The sequence below is a fragment of the Microcaecilia unicolor genome, chromosome 7 (genome assembly GCF_901765095.1).
Source record: "Microcaecilia unicolor chromosome 7, aMicUni1.1, whole genome shotgun sequence".
Lineage (NCBI taxonomy): Eukaryota > Metazoa > Chordata > Amphibia > Gymnophiona > Siphonopidae > Microcaecilia > Microcaecilia unicolor.
In genome coordinates this window covers 177106775-177125385 of record NC_044037.1, presented here as the reverse complement: position 1 = coordinate 177125385, position 18611 = coordinate 177106775, and the positions used below count along the sequence as shown (strand labels likewise).

The 18611-nt window shown below is 49.4% G+C and overlaps 1 protein-coding gene across 2 annotated transcripts in view; it reads left to right on the top strand.

Moving 5' to 3' along the window:
• EHHADH (enoyl-CoA hydratase and 3-hydroxyacyl CoA dehydrogenase) overlaps positions 1 to 18611 on the top strand; it is a 98662-nt gene that overhangs the window by 54064 nt on the left and 25987 nt on the right. For both annotated transcript variants that reach the window (XM_030208952.1, XM_030208953.1), the window contains exon 6: positions 5855 to 6196. In XM_030208952.1, the coding sequence (XP_030064812.1) occupies positions 5855 to 6196 (342 nt within the window). The remainder of the gene's footprint in view (positions 1 to 5854; positions 6197 to 18611) is intronic.

Below are 18611 nucleotides of genomic sequence, written 5' to 3'. Positions count from 1 at the left end.
TTGACTGCATAGTTCCCATTTACTTTGGATGGCAGGAAAAATTAACCTTTTTGCTTTTCCTTCTGTGGTAAATCTTGGGAACTAGCCTCTGCCAACAATTCCTTTTTCCAGGGCTAGTTTTAACCATTAGGCAAGTTTAGGCAGTTGCCTACAGTAGCAGCTTCTTGGGGCAGCAAGGAGCCCACTTCAGTCAAAACAGAATAGATTTAACCATCAGCTCATACTGTTTTTGCTTTCATCTGCAAGAAGGGTGGGTAATTTTCAGATACCCCATTTACCTGAAAAAATGTTTATTTTAAATATGTTCACTGATTTAATATTGGTCCAAATGTTTTTAGAATTGTTATGGGATGATCATGATGAAGGCCTGAAATTAATAGAGGAGGTATAAGTCTGAAGATTTAATTAGGGTTCCTGACAACATTGCATTGGAATGAAATTTTAAAAAGAAAAAAATCCTTAAACACACTAAACAAGTCCCTTCTGGACCTGTTGCTTATAAATGTTCTATGTTGACAGAGTCCTCTGGTTTGTCTAGTTCTGAGGTCTGAAGATTTTCATATGAATTTAGTTTCTTTGATCCACTTCCCTGAGGTAGCGAAATAATACACAAAAGCAGGTGTCTAGCGTAAAGAATATGGTAAACCTGCTACAAATATACAGCACTGTGCAAAGAATCACAGAGAAACTGCTGTGGATTGAGTTGGATAGGTATGTGGAAGAGGAAACCACATGGAAGATGTCCCTCTGGTACTGAGGCAGAAGGCTATTGCAGGCTGCAGCACATGGGTTAACCTTTCCTGTCTGTGTCTGGCTCCATCACCGTTCATGCACTGACAGGCATTTTTTTTTTTAATACTGATTTTTATAGCATGCTGTGGTATTTTTGAACCACTAATTTTGTGGTAGTTGTACGCTGAGCTGGCTGTACTGTGAGCTTTTCTGCATCTGCCTCTTTGTGTCTGAAGGTGTATAAATGTATGTGTCTGTCTTTATCCAAGATCCTCATCCACCAGTGCTTAAATGCACAGAGCACTTAAATCATTTCACCATCTGCATCTGTTTTAGTCCTGTTTAGTGTTCTTTCATATAAAATTACATTTTAAATTGAAACACTTGTTTTTTTTTTGTCTTGCCCTCTATAGGTGGTTCTGTTTTTCCCTGCCTCTCAGATTGATTACGTTTCTGTAAACAGATTAGTCTTTTTTTTTTTTTTTTTTTTTTTATATATATAATTATACTGATTTGCAGTATATCAAAAATAAATTTTGAAATTCTTTTAGCAGGAAGATGTGGTGACTTTGAAGATTGAGGCTGCAGGAACATACCTGTCTGTACAGTTTTTCATAAGTAAAATAATTCTCCTTTGCATTCTGAATGACTAGCTGTCAGGTTCTCAAGGGTAGTCTGGAATCGTGAGCCCTTGGGCTGCTGAGGAGGAGCGGCAGCAGCAGGCAAAACCCTCCAACCAGGACTGGACCAACAGGACTGGAGTAGAAGCTGTAGGCAGGCGAGGCAGGAATAAGCAGAACCAGAATGGACTTGGGTTGGCAGGGATCAGAATCAGGAAACACAATCAGGAACTAGCATGACTGGAACAATGCTTGACCGCTGTTCCCTAGGGGTTGAGCCCCTAGGTGCAGGCAGCTGGCAGGACTTACTGGATGGAGTGGATCAAGACAAGCTTGGCTAGAACAGGGTCAAGGTACAGGGTCTCAAACAGGCAGGAAATGCAGACTAGGGACACTAAGAAACAAGGCTAAACAGACAAGGCAGAAGTGCACTAAGCACAAACACCAACCTGGACCTTTGGCGTTGCAAAGGCAAAGCAGAAAGTTTCCAGGTGGCTAATAAGCCCATCAGCAGCTGAGACTCAGCTGCAGCAATCTCAAGGCAGCTAAGTGTGAGGCTAGCTGCCAAATTTCAAACCAAGTCTGGAGGGCTAGAATATCTGGACCGGAAAGAGTCTGGAATGTATAGGGAGACAGCAAGACAGTCCACGGCAGCCACCGGCTCCGGCCACCAGAGGGCGAGGCGAGCGCAGCCAAGGAAAACAGTCACAATCGTGACACTAGCAAGAGTTTGTAGACATCGTTTATTTAAAATACTTATAACCCTTTCAAGCCAAACTGTTCTAGGCGGCTTACAACTCAAAACATTCATAATAAAAGCAATGACAGACTATACAATAAAGCAAATACAAATGGCATTATCGCCTCAATCCACAATATTGTTCATGGTCAGCTCTTCTCATAAAAATAGTCATCAAAGTGCACTCTAAAATTGATTTAATAACCATCCAGCAACGACTCACTCTCCATACATTTGTCAAAACAGTAATGTTTTCAATTTGTGCTTATTGGTCTACAGATGTGTTAAATCTCATGACCAAAGGCAACTCCTTCCAAAATTTTGGTCCCCAAACTTTGAAAATTGACATACAATAATCCCCCTAATCTATAATAACCTTAAATGATGCTATGTCTAAAAGATTTGTGTTGGATTTGTCTACACCAACATGACAAGAGTGAGACCAAGAATTGGAATGTCATATTGTGTAGTTGTGACAATGTTTTTTAAGCCTGTGAATTGTAGTAGTAATTTAATGAAGTGTATTTCTCCTAATTGGCCAGCACATGGCGTTTGTTTTTGTATTTTTTATTTATATTTTGCTCACACCTTTTTCAGTAGTAGCTCAAGGTGAGTTATATTCAGGTATGCTGGATATTTCCTTATCCCTGGTGGGCTCACAATCTTAAGTTTGTACCTGAGGCAATGGAGGGTTAAGTGACTTGCCGAAGATCACAAGGAGCAGCAGTGGGATTTGAACCAGCCACTTCTGGATGTCAAGACTGGTACTCTAACCACGAGGCCACTGTTGCTGAAAAAGCTGTTTTCTCTTCTTTTCCAGTTTTAAGCTTGTGGAAAGGCAGTCTGCAGTATTGGCCAGATAACTTTCAAAGTTGGTGCCCTGGGCTTTTAGCCCTGGAGTTCAAATCTAGCCAGGAGGTACTGGATTTCCCCTAGTCTCAGCTAGGGAGAGCAGAGTGTGAACATCTCTGCCCTGAGATCCTGTTCAGGACTTGAGCTGTTAATTTCCTGCAGCTCCCCAGGTGCTACCCAGGTTGTAACAGGTTTATTGATCCTTGTTCCAGTTATCTGTTGCTTGCTGATTTTTACCTTTCCTTAGTTCACTATTCTACTTTTTTATGATGATAAACCTATTTGTTAGCTCTGTTTGTTCTGAACTGATGAAGAGTCCTGGTGGTTTGTGTTTTGGGTGTGACCCCCCTGGGAGTGTGGCCCCAGTGTCCTAAAGATCACCAGGGAGTAACTTGAGTAGGAGACTTTCCCAGAGGCAAGTGGGACCCAGTTGGTGGGAGGAGGGTGCTAGTATAGAGCGTGGGCCAGAGCAGTGCTGGGGATAGACTCTCCAGGTGGCTGCAGGGTTAACCCCAGGCAGGTGCTGTACTTTCCAGAAACCTAACAGGTTAAGTTGAATTTGGGTAGGTTCAGTGTTATCATTGCTAGTCTCTTCTGATGGGACATTCCTGTAATGGCCACATACTATATGTCTGAACAGCAGCATTGCAACTCCATACCTCGTGCACAAGCAGCTGAACATACTTAGCTACACATATCCCCATCTTCTCATTCAAACATCTTCCTAACAACAACTCAGAAGTACACAGTATTATGTTGTTCCATGAACGAGTCCTGTAGTTTATCTGTTGTGCTGAAGCACTGGTAAATGATGCCAATCAGGGATTTAGCTGGAAGGAGAACTGTTTTTATTTGGATTTTGCTCACACCTTTTTTCAGTAGTAGCTCAAGGTGGGTTACATTTAGGTATACTGTGTGTTTCCCTATCCCTGAGGGCTCACAATCAGTTTGTACCTGAGGCAGTGGAGGGTTAAGTGACTTGGCCAAGATCAGAAACAGCAGCAGGAGGACTGGAACTGGCCACTTCTAGATGTCAAGACCGGTGCTCTAACCATTAGGTCACTCCTCCACTCTGGCAATAGGAAATGCTGCAGATAATCAATGGGTAACTTGGGAAGTTGTGGTTATTAGTAACAAGTTTGCTGTTCTTGCAGTGTGTGGCTATCTGGCATCATTAACTCCACCCACAAGATGCCTGTACTTCAAGGGCTTAGGAAAAAAATGCACCTCCAATACCGAGCCATTGGCTTGACCCAAATTACTGTTGCTGATGCAGCACAATCTTGAAATTGCTCCTCCATTTTATTACTACTGCTTACCAAAAGTCATTTGACCAACAGCTTAAACTGCATTCAAGAGCGTGTTAGAGCAAGGCCCCGAATATAACCTACATCTCTAGAGAAGATTTGATATCTTTAAAGTGGCCATTGCATCCAAGCCAGCACTTATGGTACCATGCTGCCATTCAAAATGGAGTAATGGAAATTACCCCATTAATAGGTTCACTGCCAGCAGGTGGTGGTGCTTAAATATTGTTTTCAATTGCTAGTAACAAGCAGCTTCTCTAGAGGCCTGCAGAATTTGCCTGTCTCTCATTATTGAAAATATGATGGTAAAACAGCACCCCCTTCCCCATAAGCAGGATTGTGTATGTGGAGGACTCCTGCTCAGCTTAGAGGAAACAGTGACTAGGTTCATATGACATAGGGCTGCATGTTAATTGCTATAAATGTGATTTTTAAAAACTGTAATCGTGACTAAGAGTATTATGTTTCCCTCCTCCCTCCCACTGCCCATGCACTGTTCAGCATCTCTCTTCCTTCCTGACCCTACCTGCAGTTCTGTAAAACTCTGTACCCTTCCCTCCCCCACTCCCTAGTGTACCTGTTGAAAATCAAGTCTTAGCCACAGTGATATTTGTAGCCTGCACCGTGCCTTTGCCTCTGGCCCATCCTGCCCCTTCTGATGCAACTTCCTGTTTTTGCAAGGGTGGGACATATAGGGAAAGGGCCAATTAGATCACAGGCAGCCTAAGAGCATTGCTGCTACTGGCACTGCCGGAGCAAAGATTTGAGTTTTAATCGGTATACTTGGGGAGGGGGGATTGTGAAGAGGAGAGAACATAAGTGTTGACATATGGGGACAGATGAAGGTCCAAGCCCAGCATCCTGTTTTCAACAGTGGCCAATCTAGATTACAAACAAGTACCTGGTAAGATCCCAAAACAGTACAATACATTTTATGCTGCTTATTCTAGAAATAAGCAGTGAATTTTCCCCAGAACCGTGGGGTGGGGTAGGGCATGAGGGGAGGAAGAGATGCTGGACCATGCATGGAGTGGGCAGGGGGAGAAGGAAACATGCCAACCTGAGGGACAGAAGGGTGGAGGAGAAGAATAGAGGGAAAGATGGTGGATGGAGGGAAGGAAGCAACAGATAATGGACCTAGGGTTGAAGGGAAGAGATATAATGGACCTGGGGTGGAGGGGAGGGAGGGAGGGAGAGATGCTGGATAATTGGGGGGGGGGGGGGGGTTCCTTGGGGACCTGCCCCTTCCCCGCCCCACACACTTAGGACTCTGCAAAGCTGCTGTAATTGGGGTGGCCAAATAAGTCTGCCTGTTCTTTCCTCCTCATACCGCATCAGAAATGAGGAAGTCGGCGGCATGCCTCCAGTTTCCGATGCTGGTGCTCCCCAAGCATGTCCTTTGGCAAAATGGGGGGGGGGGAGGGGCTCCAGATCATCAAGGAATCCTCCTCCTCCCTCTCCTCTACCCCCAGGTCCATTCTCATTCTCGCTCTCACTCCCATTCCCCTCACCGCCTTTAATCACATGATCATGATTAAAAAATGTAATCAAAATGCAGCCCTAATATGTTAACAGATATGGTTTTGTATCTGTTTTCTCTACAGGTCAACCACTGGGATCTCGCCAGCTGAGTACCTTACCAGTTCAATGTCCACCAAATGTAGAGGCTTTCCTGGATGAAGCTATGGTAAAGGTAAAGAAGCAGTTCCGTGGGGCCCAGTCCCCTCTGGCTTGTGTTGAAGTTCTCCGAGCTGCTGTGCAGCTCCCCTACTTGGAAGGGAAAAAGAAAGAGAGGGAGCTCTTTCAATTTCTCTATACCACGGACCAGACAAGAGCCCAGCAGTATGCTTTCTTTGCTGAAAGAGAGGTGGCCAAGTGGACACTGCCATCTGGTGCAAGCTGGAAAACAGCCTCACCGCAACCCATTCGTACAGCTGCTGTCATAGGTAAAATCTAGACATTTCTATATGTCCCTACTTTGTTCCAAAGCAAATGCTATAAGTTGAGATGCTGAGCTTCCAAGCAGAATTTTACTAATTGTCCTCCATAATGGAGAGAGGGGATACTTCTGCTGCTTACTTCTAGATAAAGCTATAAGCCTGGCAGGAGGTGAGCACAACAAACACTGACCTTATCTCTTACAGTGTTGTGCTACCTCCTGACCCTCAATTTAATTACATAATCTGGCCTGGAAGCAGGAAAGCCCTTCCACGCATCATCACCTGCTGTCTCAGCTTTCTTGCAATAGAAGCCAAAATCGTGCATCTCATACTATGTAAGCGCTCTTCCTGCTGCGGGGCTGGATCTGGTCATTTGAATTAAAGGTGGAAAGGCAGTGTGACAGAGGCCGACCGACCTGGGTTTTTCCAGTTTTGGCCAAAACTGTAACTGAAACTTATTGTCTGGTTTCAGCCAAAACTGAAAACTAAAAATTGGTTGTGTGAATGTAAATCAATGAGGTCTACTGAGGATTGTTAGAGCTTGCAGCTGGCAGTTCTGTGCTAAACCCACAGGAGATTATTTCCCTCCAGTCTCAGGAACTACAAGCACAGACTTGTTCTTGGAAAGCCAGAGTCCATTTCCCACTGTTTTCTAACCTTTTGTGCCTTTCTTGGGATTTTATTGTTCCTCCATAATGGTGGACTGTTTTGGTGTACAACCCTTGACTGCCAGAGATTGTAAGATAGGCCTGAGGGGAAGAAGTAAGGGAGAGAAACAGGACAAAGCACAAATGTTTGGCTTCGACAAACTGAAACCATGGCTGTAGCCTTTTGGCCGAAATGGAGACTGAACCGAAAAAGAATTTTGGGCCAGTTTCGAATCTATTTGGTCATTACGGTTCATCCATTCAAGAAATCATCTCAACTCTACTGTCATGCAACCTACTAGGGCTTCTTCTTAACATGCCCAGTACTACTTCTAGATCTACAACTTCACACGTTTTATGCAGTACACTATCGAAATTTCATGTTCCTACAGTTTTTTACCTTAAAAGGCTCTTTACTTGTGTGTGTTACCATTGCTTCAATAGATTCTGTACCTTCAAGTTTACTTAAGAAGTTTGTCCACATTTATTCCGTTTATTCCATTGTAACTGGCTTTCTCGCATCAGGTCAGATGCCAGTTCATTTGAAATTAGCAATAAGATGACCAAAGATCAAAAAGGATCATCTTTGGACCCAACCAATTACCGTCCAAATGCGAACTTACCACTGCTCTCAATCATTGAATAAACTGTCTTCTCTCAACTTCTCCCGCGGAATCAGCTGTTTTTGGCCCTGCTGCTCCTGGATCGGCTCCGAAGGTGGCGCCTGAGGGTACAGGAGGCGTTGGTTTTCCTCTGGATTTTGTGTGGACCCTCTTTCAAGCCTGGAAGGCGGGACCCCCACCTTTAGGGGAGGGGGCTAGTGCGGCACTGGCTAAGAGGCCTCGGTTTGAGTGGGACGACGAGGAGGGATTCTCCCCTGTAGGATCTGAAGGTGCTTTGAGGGATTTGAGGGTCCTCAGGATCCGGAGTTGGTGGTTCCTGGGGAGGATCCCTCTGTAGTGAGGATTTTTCACAGGGAGGAGCTTGCGGAGCTCATTGAGCAGGTTTCTTCCACCCTCAAGTTCGAACAGCCAGAGGCGGCTTTGGGGGAGGCTAGACAGGTGAACTCCTTGGTTAAGGGGATTCAGCGGCAGGCTAGGTCTTTTCCCATGAATAAGGATCTCCGGGATATGGTGTTTCAAGAGTGGCATTCGCCGGATTCTCCCTGTAAAGTGGCTAAAGCGATGTCTAGACTGTACCCACTCCCACAGGAAGATAGAGATTCCTTTAAGGCTCCCACAGTGGATGCGGTGGTGACAGCAGTTACAAAAGCCACGGCTATCCCGGTGGACGGGGGGACTGCTCTCCGGGATCCCCAGGATAGGAGGCTTGAGTCCTTCCTCAAGCGGAGTTTTGATTTGTCGGCCCTGGCCCTGCAGACCTCGGTTTGTGGGGGGCTGGTTGCGCGGGCGTGTTTCCGATGGGCCGAGAAGCTGCTGGATGATTCGGTGGAGGTTGGGACCTCCGGGGTGCAGGAATTAGCCAAATTGGAAATGGGATCGTCTTTTTTTGTCTGATGCCCTTTATGATTTGCTCCGTGCCTCGGCCAAGAATATGGCTATGCTGGTGGGGGCACGTAGGGCACTGTGGTTGCGAGGTTGGGTCACAGACGCGGCCTCCAAAGCCAAGCTTTGTTCGCTTCCATTTAAGGGGTCCATGCTTTTTGGTGAGGATTTGGATAAGTTGGTGCGCGGGCTCAGCGATGCCAAGGCCCCTCGTCTTCCGGATTTTCGTCCTAAGGCGGTTTCCAGGGGTTCTTCCTCCCGAGGTCGGTTTAAGGAGGCTCGCCGGTATAGGCCCGGGAGGGCTAGTGGGGCCTTTAGAGGTCGGTTCTTCCAGTGCACCCAGTCCTTTCGTGGGAATCGGCACGGAGGGCGTGATTTTTCCGCGGGAGGACAGGTTTCGGGGCGTAGTTCACAATGAAGGTGTGCGGGTCCAGGCTCTGGTTCGGGTAGGGGCTCGGCTGAGTCTGTTTTACCAGGACTGGGCCCAAATCACATCAGATCAGTGGGTTCTCGAGGTGGTGCGAGACGGATACGCTCTGGAGTTCGACGGCTCGCCTCCCGAAAGGTTCCTGGAGTCTCCTTGTCATTCGAGGCTCAAGCGGGCAGCAGTGCGGGACACTCTGGCGCGCCTGGTCAGTCTGGGGGCGGTGGTTCCTGTTCCCGCCGCTCAGCGCCGATCGGGCTGCTATTCAATCTATTTTGTGGTCCCGAAGAAGGAGGATGCCTTTCGGCCTATCTTAGATTTGAAGGCAGTCAATGCAGCTCTGAGTCCCCTCTTTTCGCATGGAGACATTGAGGTCGGTCATTGTCGCGGTGCAGGAAGGGGAGTTTCTCACGTCTTTGGATCTGACGGAGGCTTATCTGCACATCCCCATTCGGGCCGGCCATCAGCGATTTCTGCGCTTTGCGGTTTTAGGGAAGCATTTTCAGTTTTGTGCTCTGCCTTTCGGATTAGCAACGGCTCCTCGAACATTTTCCAAGATCATGGTTGTAGTGGCGGCGGCCTTGCGGAAGCAGGGTATTCTGGTGCACCCGTACCTGGACGATTGGTTGATTCGGGCCAAGTCCCAGTCGGAGAGCGAGGTGTCTACTGCTCGAGTGGTGCAGTTTCTTCAGTCTCTGGGCTGGGTAGTGAACTTCGGCAAGAGTCACCTGGTGCCGTCGCAGTCGCTGGAGTACCTGGGGGTTCTTTTCGATACCAGGAACGGTCGAGTCTTCCTGCCGGGCCCCCGGATTCGCAAGTTGCAGGCTCAGATTCGTCTATTTCTGTCGGAGGCGGCTCCGACGGCCCAGGAGTATCTGCAAGTCCTGGGGTTAATGGCGGCCACCATAGAGGTAGTTCCGTGGGCCCGGGCGCACATGCGGCAGTTGCAGTCAGCTCTTCTCAGTCGGTGGTCACCTCTGTCGCAGGAGTTGGATGTGCGCCTTCAGCTGCCGGTAACCCCACGCCTCAGTCTCCGGTGGTGGCTAGATCCAGGCAATCTGGAAAAGGGAATGCCGTTGGAGGCTCCGCAGTGGGTGGTCCTCGTCGCAGACGCCAGTCTTCAGGGCTGGGGAGCTCATTGTCTCGGTCAGGTAGCTCAAGGGCGCTGGTCTCAGGTAGAAGCTCAGTGGTCCATCAATTGTTTGGAAACTCGGGCCATTCGGCTAGCGCTTCAGGCGTTTCAGAGTGTGCTGGTGCGGAAAGCAGTCCGGGTGTTCTGCGACAACGCCACCGCCGTGGCTTATGTCAACCGTCAGAGGGGCACAAAGAGTCAGGCGGTCGCGGAGGAGGCGGCGCTGTTGTGTCAATTGGCGGAGGTTCATCTTCTAGCGCTCTCCGCGGCACATGTGGCTGGAGTAGACAACGTGGAGGCAGATTACCTAAGCAGGCATGCTCTAGACCCCGGAGAGTGGTCGCTTCATCGGTCGGTGTTCAATTGCATTGTGTCGGTCTGGGGACTTCCCGTGATGGATCTCATGGCAACGGCCCGCAACACTCAGGTTCAGAGGTTTTTCAGTCGACGGAGGGATCCTCGAGCGGAAGGCATAGATGCTCTTCTAATGCCGTGGCCGCAGGAGTTGCTGTATGTGTTTCCTCCATGGCCGTTGGTAGGTCGAGTGATTCAGCACATCGCTCGGCGCCCCGAATTGGCCGCGTCGGCCGTGGTACGGAGATCTGGTGCGGTTGGCAGTAGCGGATCCTCTGCCATTGTCAGATGCAGTGGTGTTGTGTCAGGGACCGATAGTTATGCCAGATCCAGATCGGTTCTCGCTTACGGCCTGGCTCTTGAGAGGCACAGGTTAAGAAAGAAAGGTTTTTCATCCAGAGTTATCGATACGATGTTGAGTTTGCGTAGGCAGTCCACTTCGTTGGCGTATGTCCGGGTCTGGAGAGTATTTGAGCATTGGTGTGCAGGTAGGCAGGTTCTTCCCTTTCGGGCGTTGGTGACAGATGTCTTGGAGTTTTTGCAGGATGGTATGGACATGGGTTTGGCCTTGTCTTCTTTGAAGGTGCAGGTGGCGGCTTTGTCGTGTTTTCGTGGGAAGCTCCAGGGGAAGTCGTTAGCTTCTAGTCCTGATGTTGTTCGGTTTTTGAAGGGTGTTAAGTTACTGCGCCCGCCCCGGCGGCGGATGGTGCGTCCGTGGGATTTGAATCGCGTTCTGGATGCCTTGGTAAGGCCGCCGTTTGAGCCCTTGGTTGCTGTTTCAGATAAGGATCTGTCCCTAAAGACGGTGTTCTTGGTGGCTATTACTTCAGCTCGGCGGGTGTCGGAACTTCAGGCTTTGTCTTGTAGAGAACCTTTTTTGTCTTTTTCCAAGGAGAAGGTTTCGTTGCGCCCAGTGCCGTCCTTTGTGCCTAAGGTGGTTTCAGAGTTCCATGTGAATCAAGTTATTTCCTTGCCAGTTTTGGGTGACTTGGCGGGGGATGCAGAGCAGCGTCGACTGGCCAAGTTAGATGTGTGAAGAGTCTTGCGCTGTTACATTTCCAGAACTTGGCACTATAGACTTTCTGATCGTTTGTTCGTTCTCCATGGTGGTGCAAGAAAGGGCGCGGCAGCTTCCAAAGCTACGATAGCTAGATGGTTGAAGGAGTCAATTGCTTCGGCGTATTTGCTGAAGGGCCGCGTGGTCCCTAAGGAGTTTTTGGCTCATTCTACCAGGGGAATGGCGACCTCCTGGGCGGAGAGTAGTATGATTCCTCCGTTAGATATTTGTCGAGCGGCGGTTTGGTCGTCATTGCATTCCTTTGTTAAACGTTACAGGATTGATGTGCATGCCAAGGACGAGGCAGGCTTTGGGGCTGCAGTGTTGACCTCTGGCCTTCATGGATCCCGCCCTTAGGATGTTTACTGCTTTGGTACGTCCCATGCGTCTTGACCGGTCTGGAGGGTCGTGGAGGAAGGTGAAATTAGATCTTGCCTGCTAATTTTCTTTCCTCTAGACCCTCCAGACCAGTCAAGGCCCGCCCTGTCTGTACTTTAGGCCAGGAGGTCTGTTTGGTCTGGTTTGTCTGTTGTTCTATCTTGGCAGCTGTTGAGTGTGGTTTCTATGGTTCCAGACTTTTGTTGGTATGAGTCTGGTCAGGTGTGACCGTGTTTGATAGTCCACCTGTGGAAGCACACGCAATTATAAGGGCACAATGAAAGATATGAAGAAAGTGTCCAGTTGGCAGCGACCACGTACAGGGTTGTTAGTTGTAGTTGGTGTGTTTGTTTTTCTCTGCTTTGTCAGGGTTATACTGGCTAGTGGATGTACTGCACAGGTTATATATACAGTATTCAAAAGCTCAGTGTTTCTCAGTCTCCCTCTGCTGGTAGGAGGACATAACCCATGCGTCTTGACCGGTCTGGAGGGTCTAGAGGAAAGAAAATTAGCAGGTAAGATCTAATTTCACCTTTTTGACCTTTGTGCTATGAAATGTGTATGGTACTCACAAATAAACAATCTGCAATGAGTGTGTAGTTATAACAAAGAAACTATCAAACACATCACTCGAATATAGTGTCACACTGGGGATTCAGATCTGAAAGATAAAATATTTAAAATTTTAAAAAATAGCCTCAGTGTAACAGGGAGCCTGACTTTTATCCTCCACTGTAGATATTACCATCACAGGCTTCCACCACCTTCCGAGAAAAAAAAAACCAGAGTAAAACTCCCAAAATATTTCAAAAATTGTAAAGTGGGAGAAAGGTCTGTGTTTAAAAAAACAGAAGGGAGGGTAACACAATTTAACACAATACAGATCCAAATACCCACAACACTAAATCTCACTATGAATATAAATCACCCAAATAGACACTAATTAGCAATCCCTCACTAGACTAAAATCCTCATTCAAAAAGAGAAGCCTTCCTGCAAGTAAAGAAAACTCAAAATAGAGCAAAAACTCTTATAACATTACTAGAATTGCTTAAACTTCCATCCTTACTAATGAATGGATTCTAATTCTAACAAAAAGTAAACTTTACTTAGCTCAGAACATCCAAATTGTCCTGACAGAAGTACAGCCTCATAAGATTTTCACAGTCTGTGGGGTTTCTCCGAAATTAAAGTGTCCAATTTATATTATCCTTCTGGCAAAAATGTCCAATTTCCTTGTTTCTCGACAGTAGGAAATCCTTCTGTTTCGCTATCTTCATCAGGAGAAATACATAGCAGTGCATAAAAACTGCTTTACAAATTATCCATAGTAAACAATGTGCTCAAAATGGCTAACCTTTGTATGAGATGCCTTCAGAGAAACTCCACCCATAGATGATATCACTCACTTACACCATTGCTAACCTGCTCAATCTTAAAGCAGCCACAACCTAGCAGACAAACATTTATTTCTCTGATAGAGAGGAACATTTCAAAATGTATAATGTCATTCAATAAAATGCCTCCCATTCCATAGGTCCATTTAATCCTTTGGGAGATACGGTTTGTAAATAATAAATCCACTTTTGTTCTTTTTGGTGCAGAACCCTAGATATATCTCCTCTTCTGCCATTGGGTTCCAGATATTCTATAATCACACATTGCAACTCTGCAAAAGCATGATTTTTTTCTGTGCAATGCTTAGCTAAAGGCATATGAATTTTTCCAGATGTTATGGCATGTTTCCATATCATCAAGCTGATCAATCCATAGACTGGTGGGTTGTGTCCATCTACCAGCAGGTGGAGATAGAGAGCAAACTTTTGCCTCCCTATATGTGGTCATGTGCTGCCGGAAACTCCTCAGTATGTTCTCTATCTCAGCAGGTGGTGGTCACACACAGCAGCAGCTCTGGCTAGGCCTCCAAGCCTAATCCTTAGGTTTTGTTGAGGCCTGGGGTTGAGGGCTCTTTTGAGCAAGTGCAAACCTGGTGGTGCCAGGTCCCTCCTTTTCTCCCCCCTCCCGCTGGCTCCGTTTAAAAAAAAAAAAAAAAAAAAAATTTTAAACGTCTTTAAAGGCGTTTAATTCGACGTTTCTTTAAACGTTCATTGCAGCTACTCACTGGGACACCAGTTCGTTACAGCTCGGAGCGGCAAGCAGGTAATTTTACCTTTTTATAGCGGGCAGGGGGTTCCCCGATTCTTCTCCTCGTGGCATATGGCGTCGGAGGGCGAGGGCGCAAAGGGTCGCTCCCCGGATCGCTGGAGCGCTTCTAGAGGGGATGCGGGGGTTTTACAACCTGATTCGCCCTTGATGGGTGACAGTTTAGTGACCGATGAATGTCCCGGTCGTTCCTCCGGCGTGGCGGTTTTTTCCCGCCATAAACGCCCATCCCCCGCTCCTCGCCTCCGCCATCTTGGCCGGCCACACGGCTCGGACGGCTTCTTCGTGGGCCGCCCTTGAGGTTGGAGACATTAATGCCATGAACGCCCTTAATTTGGGCGACGGCACAAAGCGGCTAAAGTTAAGCGCCGTTCTTCCCGCGCGGCTCCTTCGCGGAGTTTCGCGCCGGACGCCATTTTGGATGCGCAGCATGTCTTTCCCCCGCTATTGCGAGCGCCGGTTGAGAGTGCGTCTAGGGCTGTTGCCCAGGCTGCGGAAGTGCACAGTCTGGGGGGTTTCTCCCCCGAGTTTGTTTTGCTGCTGCATCAGGCTTTCCTCATGCAAAACGCTGCCCCTGCTCCCTCTTCTGATAAAGAGTTTGAGGTTCCCAGAGGTAAACGCCCTCGGGTTGATTTCCAGGCCTTGGAGGACTTTGTCTCCTCCGATGTAGATGAGGGCAGCGTGTCTGAGGTCTCCCAACGGTCCTTTGCGGATTCCTTGGAGGAGATAGATCCCCGCTCGGATGGAGCGGATGACCCCTCTGCAGCGCGGCTTTTTAGCCCAGAGGATTTGCCTAACCTGTTGTTACAGGCCATGGACACTTTGAAGATTTCCTCTCCGGAGGACGTCTCTCCCTCAGCCCCTGTTGGCTCTGCCATTATGCTGGGGACGAAGCGCCCGCCTAGATCCTTCCACGTGCATGATGCCATGCACACCTTAATTGCGGCTCAATGGGATGTCCCGGAAACGAGCCTTAAAGTGGCTAGGGCTATGTCCCGCCTCTATCCTTTGGCTGTGAGTGAACGTGAGGCCTATCTGTGGCCTACCGTGGATTCTTTAATCACTGCGGTGACTAAGAAAACGGCGTTGCCGGTGGAAGGTGGCACGGCCCTAAAGGACGCCCAAGACAGAAGATTGGAGGCGGCCTTAAGGTCGTCCTTTGAGGCAGCTGCTTTAAGTTTGCAGGCCTCAGTTTGCGGCTCCTATGTGGCCAGGGCGTGCCTGACTATGGTGCAGCGGGCTTCCCCCTCGGATCTTTCCTTGAGGGCTGATTGGCCGGCCCTGGAATCGGGCTTAGCCTATTTGGCAGACTTGCTGTATGATGTCTTGAGAGCCTCAGCTAAGGGCATGGCTCAGACAGTCTCTGCGCGGCGGTGGCTTTGGCTGAAACATTGGTCTGCTGACCACGCCTCTAAATCCCGCCTGGCTAGATTGCCTTTTAAAGGCAAGCTGCTCTTTGGGGTCGAGCTGGACAAAATCGTGACCGATCTCGGCACGTCTAAGGGCAAGAAATTACCAGAGGTCAGGGCTCGGGCTAGTACTCGTCCCGGTACCTCCAGAGGACGGTTGCTGGAAGCCCGTCGGTACCGCCCGGGCAAGTCGGGTTCCTCTGCCCCCTCTTCCTTCAAGAGGAATTTCTCCCCCAAGCAGCATTCCTTTCGCAGAGACCGCCGTCCCGGAGGTGCTCCCTCCGGTCCTGCCCCAGGGTCTCGTACCCAATGACGGGGCCTTGGTCCACGCCCCAGTACAGATTGGAGGACGGCTGTCCTCGTTTCTGGGCGAGTGGACCACTATAACTTCAGACGCGTGGGTGCTGGAAGTCATCAGAGACGGCTACAAGCTAGAGTTCTGCCAACCCTTAAGAGACGGGTTTGTACTCTCTCCCTGCAAGTCTCCGGTCAAGCTGTGGCAGTGCAGCAGACCTTGGGCAACCTGATCCGCCTGGGTGCGGTCGTTCCGGTGCCAAAAAATCAGATTGGCAAGGGACATTACTCCATTTACTTTGTGGTTCCAAAGAAAGGAGGTTCTGTCCGGCCTATCCTCGACCTCAAAGGGGTCAATCGGGCCTGGAAAGTGAGGCACTTTCGCATGGAGACTCTCCGCTCTGTTATAGCGGCAGTGAAGGCAGGAGAGTTCTTGGCTTCCTTGGACATCAAGGAAGCGTACCTGCATATTCCCATCTGGCCTCCTCTCCAACGCTTTCTGCGTTTTACAGTCCTGAGATGACACTTCCAGTTCAGAGCCCTCCCTTTCGGGTTGGCTACTGCTCCGCGGACCTCTTCCAAAGTAATGGGGGTCATAGCGGCCTTCCTGCTAAAGGAAGGAGTACAAGTCCATCCTTATCTGGACGACTGGTTGATCCGAGCCCCCTCTTATGCAGAGTGCGGCAAAGCTATGGACCGGGTAGTTGCTCTTGTGAGCTCCCTGGGATGGATCATCAACTGGAAGAAGAGCCAGCTGCGCCCGACTCAGTCCCTGGAGTATCTGGGAGTTCGATTCGACACCCAAGTGGGCAGAGTGTTCCTGCCAGACAATCGGATTGTCAAGCTTCAGGCTCAGGTGGACTAGTTCCTAGTAGCCTCTCCTATTCGGGCTTGGGACTACGTGCAGCTGTTGGGCTCTATGACGGCCACGATGGAAGTAGTGCCCTGGGCCAGGGCTCATATGAGACCACTACAGCTATCTCTGCTGCTGCGCTGGACTCCGATGTCGGAGGATTATGCTGTGCGCCTTCCCGTGGACCCAGCAGTGCGCAAGGCGCTGAGCTGGTGGACGCAGACAGACAAGTTGTCTGCAGGATTGCCTCTGGTGACCCCGGAGTGGATTGTCGTCACGACAGACGCCTCTTTGATGGGCTGGGGAGCCCACTGCTTGGGAAGGACAGCGCAGGGGCTCTAGTCTCCTGCAGAGGCAAGTGGTCTATCAACCTCCTGGAACTCAGAGCCATTCGGTTGGTGTTATTGGAGTTCATCCCGGTACTGGTGTTGTAGCCTGTACGGGTCCTGTCGGACAATGCCACGGCTGTGGCCTATATCAACCGCCAGGGAGGTACCAAGAGCGCCCCTCTAGCCAAGGAGGCTATGAGTCTTTGCCAGTGGGCGGAAGCGAACCTGGAGCAGCTTTCAGCGGCCCACATTGCCGGAGTCATGAATGTCAAGGCGGACTTTCTCAGTCGCCATACCTTGGAGCCCGGAGAGTGGCAACTATCTGCTCAGGCGTTCTTGGACATCACGAAGCGCTGGGGCCAGCCGAGCCTAGATCTGATGGCGTCATCGGCCAATTGCCAAGTGCCGCGCTTTTTCAGCAGAGGACGGGACCCTCGATCCCTGGGAGTAGATGCTCTTCTCCAACAGTGGCCGACACAAGAGCTCCTCTATGTGTTCCCGCCCTGGCCCATGTTGGGCAGGGTGCTAGACCGGGTGGCAAAGCATCCCGGCAGGGTAATCCTGGTGGGTCCGGATTGGCCCAGACGTCCCTGGTATGCGGACTTGATCAGGCTCTCAGTCGACGATCCTCTGCGGCTGTCAGTGGAGCAGGGCCTGTTACATCAGGGTCCCGTGGTGATGGAGGATCCCTCTCCCTTTGGTCTTACGGCCTGGCTATTGAGCGGCAGCGTCTGAGGAAGAAGGGCTTCTCAGACAAGGTCATCGCCACTATGCTGAGAGCGAGGAAGCGCTCTACTTCTACTGCTTACGCCAGGGTTTGGCGTATCTTTGCAGCATGGTGTGAAGCAGGCTCACTTTCTCCCTTCACTGCTCCAATTTCTTCAGTGTTGGCGTTCCTGCAAGAAGGTCTGGAGAAAGGCCTGTCGCTCAGTTCCCTTAAAGTCCAGGTAGCGGCTCTGGCTTGCTTCAGGGGCCGCCTGAAGGGTGCTTCCCTGGCTTCGCAGCCAGATGTGGTGCGCTTTCTCAAGGGAGTTAATCACCTGCGCCCTCCTCTGCACTCAGTGGTGCCTGCGTGGAATCTCAACCTGGTGCTAAGAGCATTGCAGAAGCCGCCTTTTGAACCCTTGTCGAGGGCATCTCTGAAAGACCTGACGTTGAAAGCAGTCTTTTTGGTGGCTATCACTTCAGCCAGAAGAGTTTCCGAGCTCCAGGCGCTCTCATGTCGAGAGCCTTTTCTGCAGTTCACTGAGGCAGGAGTGACTATTCGCACAGTGCCTTCCTTCCTGCCCAAGATTGTTTCTCGCTTCCATGTGAATCAGCAGCTCTGTCTCCCTTCCTTTCGTAGGGAGGACTACCCAGAGGAGTACTCTGCTCTTAAATATCTGGATGTGAGACGAGTCATCTTCAGATACTTGGAAGTGACCAATGATTTCCGGAAATCGGATCATCTGTTTGTCCTGTTTGCAGGTCCTCGTGAGGGTCTGCAGGCTGCTAAGCCTACAGTGGCAAGATGGGTCAAGGAAGCCATTGCAGCGGCTTATGTGGCCGCGGGGAAGGTGCCGCCTATCCAGCTGAAGGCTCACTCCACGAGAGCTCAGGCGGCCTCGATGGCAGAGGCCGGATCCGTCTCCTTGGAAGAGATATGCAAGGCGGCAACTTGGGCTTCGGCTCATACATTCTCCAAGCATTACCGTTTGACTGTGGCTGCACGGGCGGAGGCCCGGTTTGGAGCTTCAGTGTTGAGGTCAGGGATTTCAATGTCCCGCCCTGGGTGAGTACTGCTTCGGTACATCCCACCAGTCTATGGATTGATCAGCTTGATGATATGGAAGGTAAAATTATGTATAATCATACCTGATAATTTTCTTTCCATTAA